Below are 8,621 nucleotides of genomic sequence, written 5' to 3'. Positions count from 1 at the left end.
AGACTGCGTTTCCCCAGTAAATGCACATAAGGGACAGCTTTTCACCAGTTAATGCACATAATGACAGACAGCATTTCCCCAGTAAATGCACATAAGAGACAGCTTTTCACCAGTTAATGCACATAATGACAGACAGCCTTTCACCAGTTAATGCCCATAAGAGACAGCTTTTCACCAGTAAATGCACATAAGAGACAGCTTTACACCAGCTAACGCACGTAATGACAGACAGCTTTTCACCAGTAAATGCACGTAATAACAGACAGCGTTTCCCCATTAAATGCACATAAGAGAGCTTTTCACCAGTAAATGCACGTAATGACAGACAGCGTTTCTGCAGTAAATGCACATAAAGAGACAGCTTTTCGCCAGTTAATGTACGTAATGACAGACAGAGTTTCCCCATTAAATGCACATAAGAGACAGCTTTTCACCAGTTAATGCACATAATGACAGACAGCGTTTCCCTAGTAAATGCATGTAATGAGAGACAGCGTTTCACCAGTTAATGCACATAATGACAGACAGCCAGTGTCCCCAGTATATGTAGTCAGGCTAGTGATGGTGGGCTGGGGGCCCCAGGGCAGCTCAGGCCTGGCGGGAAGGCCTCAGGCCTGGCTGGTGGGATGGGGGGCCCAGGGCAGCTCAGGCCTGGCTGGTGGTGGTGGGATTGGGGTCCCAGGGCAGCTCAGGCCTGGTGGGAAGGCCTCAGGCCTGGCTGGTGGTGGTGGGATGGGGGGCCCAGGGCACCTCAGGCCTGGCTGGTGGTGGTGGGATGGGGGGCCCAGGGCAGCTCAGGCCTGGCGGGAAGGCCTCAGGCCTGGCTGGTGGTGGTGGGATGGGGGGCCCAGGGCACCTCAGGCCTGGCTGGTGGTGGTGGGATGGGGGGCCCAGGGCAGCTCAGGCCTGGTGGGAAGGCCTCAGGCCTGGTTGGTGGTGGTGGGATGGGGGGCCCAGGGCACCTCAGGCCTGGCTGGTGGTGGTGGGATGGGGGTACCAGGGCAGCTCAGGCCTGGTGGGAAGGCCTCAGGCCTGGCTGGTGGTGGTGGGATGGGGGGCCCAGGGCACCTCAGGCCTGGCTGGTGGTGGTGGGATGGGGGGCCCAAGGGCAGCTCAGGCCTGGCTGGTGGACTGGGGCCCCAGAGTCAGGCCTGGGGCCTGGGGGTTGTTGGTGGTGGTGCTGCTGGTGCTAGGCTCAGGAGGCCTGGGGGGGCTGCGGCAGAAAGAGACAATTTGGCAGTTGACTGGGACTCTGGGAGAGGAGCCACCGCCCACCGCACCCACCTGGAGTTGTCGCGAAGTTCCGAGTCCTCCTGCTCCTGCTGGCTGCTGCCTGGCTAGCCTGGCTGTGTCAGTGTGTCAGCCAGGTGAGGTCCAGAGGGTCCAGAGAGTCCAGCCCCGCTGCCGCTGTCCGTGTGTCGGTGGCGTGTCTGTGTCAGTGTGACACACAGTGACAGGCAGCGTGACTAGCCCGGCCACCCCGCAGAGAGAGTCTGTCTGTGACGCAGACACTTTTATAACGCGGCGCCGCTATACTACGCGGCGCCGGCGAGTTGCCACCCACCACGACGTTACCCCTGGGGCGGGCCGCGCTCTGCATGACTCACTCAGCTGAGCCTGCGCCCGGCCCGGCCCAGGACAGATGTCGGCCGGCCGGCCAGCCAGGGTGGGTGGGTCCGTGGGATCGCTGCTGGGGTGGGTGCCAGCCCAAGCTCTTGCCCAGTCGCCCTCCTCCCAGACTTCAGGCAGCCCTCGCTCACTGCAGTGCAGCTGAGCCAGGTCGGGTCGGACACAGCCGGCGGCGGCGGGGGGGCTTTGAGGGGGGCTAATGAGCTGCCAGCTGGGGCTTAAGCCTGGGTAAGCCCCAGCGTGGCGCCGCCACTGCTAATGAACCCCACTCTTGATGAACTCTGACTGTAGGTCATTATGATGTGGTGATTATTTTATTCATTTCATGTGTGCACTGCTCATCTGTTCTGTGATCTTCTCTTGTTTGATTGTTTTTCTAGACTTGAGTGGTAAAGTCTTTCTCTTCCCAAAAGAAACCAGCACTGATCATGTCATTGTCAATCTGAAAATCTTGAAGCCATTGCACAAAGTCACTGTCTGCCTCCGTTACTACACAGACCTGACACGCGGCTATACTCCATTTTCTCTAGCTACTCCTGGGAAGGACAATGCCTTTATCATCTTCCTAGAACCTCCACATACCTTCTATGTAGGCATAAACCAAGAAGCAGTCACATTTAAGACAGAAGCAGAGGTTTTAGATTGGAAGCACATTTGTGTGACTTGGGACTCTCAGACTCGGGTTGTCCAACTTTGGGTCAATGGAAAGCTCTACCCCAGGAAAGTAACCTCTACAGTGTCTTCTATAGCGGGCGAGAGCAGCACAGTCCTTGGACAGGACCAGGACTCTTTTGGGGGGGAATTTCAGACTTCTCAGTCATTTGTTGGTGAATTGAGTGATATCCACATGTGGAATGATGTTCTGTCACCAGAAGATATACAAAAAGTTTTTTACGGGGATCACAACGGGAATCTCCTGAACTGGAAGTCTTTCAACTACGCAATTAAAGGAGACATCATTGTTCAGTCCAAACTGCAGTGCAAGTCTTGGGGGGACATCAGCTCGCTCTATACTCCGTGTCAGTGAGTTCCTTCTGCTGTCTGACCTGGAACATGGCTGAGATAACAACTATTTCCTTCTATTATAATATCAACTCAACATGAGAGGGAATTATGGAAACCATACATGCGAAAAACTAAACAAAAAATGGAAAACATTGACAAGTTAATGAGCCCAATACAATTTCCTTATTCTCCTAGGAGATATTTTCACACATTAATAAAATGTCTTTTAAGCCACCAACCAGCAAAAAAATACTAATTTTGACAAAACTTTTTCACTTACTTTTTGGCACTTTTTCAAGTGAAGAATCCTAAAAAGATATATTTATACAGAAGTTGTAAAATTATCTCCTAGGAGAAAACTTAGGGGAAAAGTGATTTGAATTGAGCCCAAATGTGTTTAATTGCAGAAGTTTATATTCTCACGTCACAATTTCATTTACGCTTTTTTTGCCATAGAGTGCGGTATATTGTAAGGTAATGGTCCAGTGTTTTGATCTTAAATAGGTAAATATTTGATTATTGGGTAGGTTGTATTGGTTTTGTATATCTGCAAATTCTTTTAACCACTTAAGGACCTAGGGCTTTCTACCCCTTAAGGACCGGCCACTTTTTTTCCATTCAGACCACTGCAGCTTTCACGGTTTATTGCTCGCTCATACAACCTACCACCTAAATGAATTTTGGCTCCTTTTCTTGTCACTAATAAAGCTTTCTTTTGGTGCGATTTGATTGCTCCTGCGATTTTTACTTTTTATTATATTCAGCAAAAAAGACATGAATTTTGGCAAAAAAATGATTTTTTTAACTTTCTCTGCTGACAGTTTTCAAATAAAGTAAAATTTCTGTATACATGCAGCGCGAAAAATGTGGACAAACATGTTTTTGATAAAAAAAACCCATTCAGCGTATATTTATTGGTTTGGGTAAAAGTTATAGCGTTTACAAACTATGGTGCAAAAAGTGAATTTTCCCATTTTCAAGCATCTCTGACTTTTCTGACCCCCTGTCATGTTTCATGAGGGGCTAGAATTCCAGGATAGTATAAATACCCCCCAAATGACCCCATTTTGGAAAGAAGACATCCCAAAGTATTCACTGAGAGGCATAGTTAGTTCATATAAGATATTATTTTTTGTCACAAGTAAGCGGAAAATGACACTTTGTGACAAAAAAAAGAAAAAAAAAAAAGTTTCCATTTCTTCTAACTTGCGACAAAAAAAAATGAAATCTGCCACGGACTCACCATGCCCCTCTCTGAATACCTTGAAGGGTCTACTTTCCAAAATGGGGTCATTTGTGGGGTGTGTTTACTGTCCTGACATTTTGGGGGGTGCTAAATTGTAAGCACCCCTGTAAAGCCTAAAGGTGCTCATTGGACTTTGGACCCCTTAGCGCAGTTAGGCTGCAAAAAAGTGCCACACATGTGGTATTGCCGTACTCAGGAGAAGTAGTATAATGTGTTTTGGGGTGTATTTTTACACATACCCATGCTGGGTGGGAGAAATATCTCTGTAAATGACAATTTTTTAATTTTTTTTACACACAATTGTCCATTTACAGAGTTATTTCTCCCACCCAGCATGGGTATGTGTAAAAATACACCCCAAAACACATTATACTACTTCTCCCGAGTACGGCAATACCACATGTGTGGCACTTTTTTACACCCCAAGTACGCTAAGGGGCCCAAAGTCCAATGAGTACCTTTAGGATTTCACAGGTCATTTTGCGACATTTGATTTCCAGACTCCTCCTCACGGTTTAGGGCCCCTAAAATGCCAGGGCAGTATAGGAACCCCACAAATGACGCCATTTTAGAAAGAAGACACCCCAAGGTATTCCGTTAGGAGTATGGTGAGTTCATAGAAGATTTTATTTTTTGTCAAAAGTTAGCGGAAAATAGATTTTTTTTGTTTTTTTTCACAGTGTCATTTTCCACTAACTTGTGACAAAAAATAAAATCTTGTATGAACTCACCATACTCCTAACGGAATACCTTGGGGTGTCTTCTTTCTAAAATGGGGTCATTTGTGGGGTTCCTATACTGCCCTGGCATTTTAGGGGCCCTAAACCGTGAGGAGTAGTCTGGAAATCAAATGTCGCAAAATGACCTGTGAAATCCTAAAGGTACTCATTGGACTTTGGGCCCCTTAGCGTACTTGGGGTGTAAAAAAGTGCCACACATGTGGTATTGCCGTACTCGGGAGAAGTAGTATAATGTGTTTTGGGGTGTATTTTTACACATACCCATGCTGGGTGGGAGAAATAACTCTGTAAATGGACAATTGTGTGTAAAAAAAATTAAAAAATTGTCATTTACAGAGATATTTCTCCCACCCAGCATGGGTATGTGTAAAAATACACCCCAAAACACATGTGGTATCGCCGTACTCGGGAGAAGTAGTACAATGTGTTTTGGGGTGTATTTTTACACATACCCATGCTGGGTGGGAGAAATACCTCTGTAAATGACAATCTTTTGATTTTTTTACACACAATTTTCCATTTACAGAGATATTTCTCCCACCCAGCATGGGTATGTGTAAAAATTCACCCCAAAACGCATTGTACTACTTCTCCCGAGTACGGCGATACCACATGTGTGGCACTTTTTTGCACCCTAACTGCGCTAAAGGGCCCAAAGTCCAATGAGCACCTTTAGGATTTCACAGGTCATTTTGCGGAATTTGATTTCCAGACTACTCCTCACGGTTTAGGGCCCCTAAAATGCCAGGGCAGTATAGGAACCCCACAAATGACCCCATTTTAGAAAGAAGACACCCCAAGGTATTCCGTTAGGAGTATGGTGAGTTCATAGAAGATTTTATTTTTTGTCACAAGTTAGTGGAAAATGACACTTTGTGAAAAAAACAATAAAAATCAATTTTCCGCTAACTTTTGACCAAAAATAAAATCTTCTATGAACTCACCATACTCCTAACGGAATACCTTGGGGTGTCTTCTTTCTAAAATGGGGTCATTTGTGGGGTTCCTATACTGCCCTGGCATTTTAGGGGCCCTAAGCCGTGAGGAGGAGTCTGGAAATCAAATTCCGCAAAATGACCTGTGAAATCCTAAAGGTGCTCATTGGACTTTGGGCCCTTTAGCGCAGTTAAGGTGCAAAAAAGTGCCACACATGTGGTATCGCCGTACTCGGGAGAAGTAGTACAATGTGTTTTGGGGTGTATTTTTACACATACCCATGCTGGGTGGGAGAAATACCTCTGTAAATGACAATCTTTTGATTTTTTTACACACAATTTTCCATTTACAGAGATATTTCTCCCACCCAGCATGGGTATGTGTAAAAATTCACCCCAAAACGCATTGTACTACTTCTCCCGAGTACGGCGATACCACATGTGTGGCACTTTTTTGCACCCTAACTGCGCTAAAGGGCCCAAAGTCCAATGAGCACCTTTAGGATTTCACAGGTCATTTTGCGGAATTTGATTTCCAGACTACTCCTCACGGTTTAGGGCCCCTAAAATGCCAGGGCAGTATAGGAACCCCACAAATGACCCCATTTTAGAAAGAAGACACCCCAAGGTATTCCGTTAGGAGTATGGTGAGTTCATAGAAGATTTTATTTTTTGTCACAAGTTAGTGGAAAATGACACTTTGTGAAAAAAACAATAAAAATCAATTTTCCGCTAACTTTTGACAAAAAATAAAATCTTCTATGAACTCACCATACTCCTAACGGAATACCTTGGGGTGTCTTCTTTCTAAAATGGGGTCATTTGTGGGGTTCCTATACTGCCCTGGCATTTTAGGGGCCCTAAGCCGTGAGGAGGAGTCTGGAAATCAAATTCCGCAAAATGACCTGTGAAATCCTAAAGGTGCTCATTGGACTTTGGGCCCTTTAGCGCAGTTAGGGTGTAAAAAAGTGCCACACATGTGGTATCGCCGTACTCGGGAGAAGTAGTACAATGTGTTTTGTGGTGTATTTTTACACATACCCATGCTGGGTGGGAGAAATACCTCTGTAAATGACAATCTTTTGATTTTTTTACACACAATTGTCCATTTACAGAGATATTTCTCCCACCCAGCATGGGTATGTGTAAAAATACACCACAAAACACATTGTACTACTTCTCCCGAGTACGGCGATACCACATGTGTGGCACTTTTTTGCACCCTAACTGCGCTAAAGGGCCCAAAGTCCAATGAGCACCTTTAGGATTTCACAGGTCATTTTGCGGAGTTTGATTTCCAGACTCCTCCTCACGGCTTAGGGCCCCTAAAATGCCAGGGCAGTATAGGAACCCCACAAATGACCCCATTTTAGAAAGAAGACACCCCAAGGTATTCCGTTAGGAGTATGGTGAGTTCATAGAAGATTTTATTTTTTGTCACAAGTTAGTGGAAAATGACACTTTGTGAAAAAAACAATAAAAATCAATTTTCCGCTAACTTTTGACAAAAAATAAAATCTTCCATGAACTCACCATACTCCTAACGGAATACCTTGGGGTGTCTTCTTTCTAAAATGGGGTCATTTGTGGGGTTCCTATACTGCCCTGGCATTTTAGGGGCCCTAAGCCGTGAGGAGGAGTCTGGAAATCAAATTCCGCAAAATGACCTGTGAAATCCTAAAGGTGCTCATTGGACTTTGGGCCCTTTAGCGCAGTTAGGGTGCAAAAAAGTGCCACACATGTGGTATCGCCGTACTCGGGAGAAGTAGTACAATGTGTTTTGGGGTGTATTTTTACACATACCCATGCTGGGTGGGAGAAATAACTCTGTAAATGGACAATTGTGTGTAAAAAAATCAAAAGATTGTCATTTACAGAGGTATTTCTCCCACCCAGCATGGGTATGTGTAAAAATACACCCCAAAACACATTATACTACTTCTCCCGAGTACGGCGATACCACATGTGTGGCACTTTTTTGCACCCTAACTGCGCTAAGGGGCCCAGAGTCCAATGAGTACCTTTAGGCTTTACAGGGGTGCTCACAATTTAGCACCCCGCCCACTTGCCAGGACAGTTAACAAACCCCACAAATGACCCCATTTTGGAAAGAATACACAACAAGGTATTCCATGAGGGTAATGGTGAGGTCATTGAAAATTTTATTTTTTGTCACAAGTAAACGGAAAATGACACTTTGTTAAAAAAAAATTAAAAAAAAATTCTGCTAACTTGTGACAAAAACTAAAATCTTTTATGAACTCACCGTGCACCTCACATAATACTTTAGGGTGTCCTCTTTCCAAAATGGGGTCATTTGTGGAGTCTGTCCTGGCATTTTAGGGTCTCTGCAATCATTACATGTATGGCCAGTATTAGGAGTTTCTGCTATACTCCTTATATTGGGTATACGGGTAATGCACTCTGGGCTGAAAGGAAAAATGAACGGCAAACATACCTTGCTCCACATGAATGGCAGATCTTCCTCCACATCAATGGCAGTGATAACCTCAGGAGAGAGACACCCCGTGCCACCCTGCACTCAGGGTGAGCCACCAACTTATGTGACTGGGCCTCAGAACTTTAGTGTACAGCATTATGCCTGTAGGATACAGCAATATGCCTGCCAATAGAGATGACTCTGTGTGGCATTAAAGCATCATCATAGGCCCAAATCACATATAAACCGGGGGTGTCCACACTCAAGGGAAATTCAAACATGCCGTCTTATATCGCCAACCCAGGACAGATCAGCAATATCAAGCATGGAAACCGATCCTTCTTCCCACTTTTATGCTTACCCGTTTGGTCTTCAAGCTTACCTCTTCTCTCCCTGCGACAATGTGCAAAAGACCACTGAGTGTGTGCCTACTCCTGTGTCTGGAGTTCCCTAGGTTCTAATAGTGTACCTGCTCGTGGTACCTCTCAAAACACGGCCCTACGCATAGGCCAGGCTGGTCAGGACAGCGGGGACAATAAAAACTGGTGTCATTCCTTCTTCCAGTCCTGCTGCAGACACGACAACGTTTTCTTCGGATGCGTTGACCTGGGGCACACGGAATCTGA

The 8,621-nt window shown here is 45.7% G+C and overlaps 1 protein-coding gene across 1 annotated transcript; it reads left to right on the top strand.

The window, feature by feature from the left end:
- The first annotated feature begins 1,052 nt into the window (after positions 1-1,052).
- On the top strand, positions 1,053-3,358 carry LOC137560828 (C-reactive protein-like). The gene has a single exon (XM_068271964.1). It carries the CDS (start codon positions 1,955-1,957, stop codon positions 2,654-2,656), a length of 702 nt encoding a protein of 233 aa, XP_068128065.1. The 5' UTR covers positions 1,053-1,954; the 3' UTR covers positions 2,657-3,358.
- The last annotated feature ends 5,263 nt before the right edge of the window (positions 3,359-8,621 follow it).

This window comes from Hyperolius riggenbachi, chromosome 3 (genome assembly GCF_040937935.1).
Source record: "Hyperolius riggenbachi isolate aHypRig1 chromosome 3, aHypRig1.pri, whole genome shotgun sequence".
Taxonomy (NCBI): Eukaryota; Metazoa; Chordata; class Amphibia; order Anura; family Hyperoliidae; genus Hyperolius; species Hyperolius riggenbachi.
Note: the sequence above shows the minus strand (reverse complement) of the source record. Positions and strands in the feature narration are given on the sequence as shown.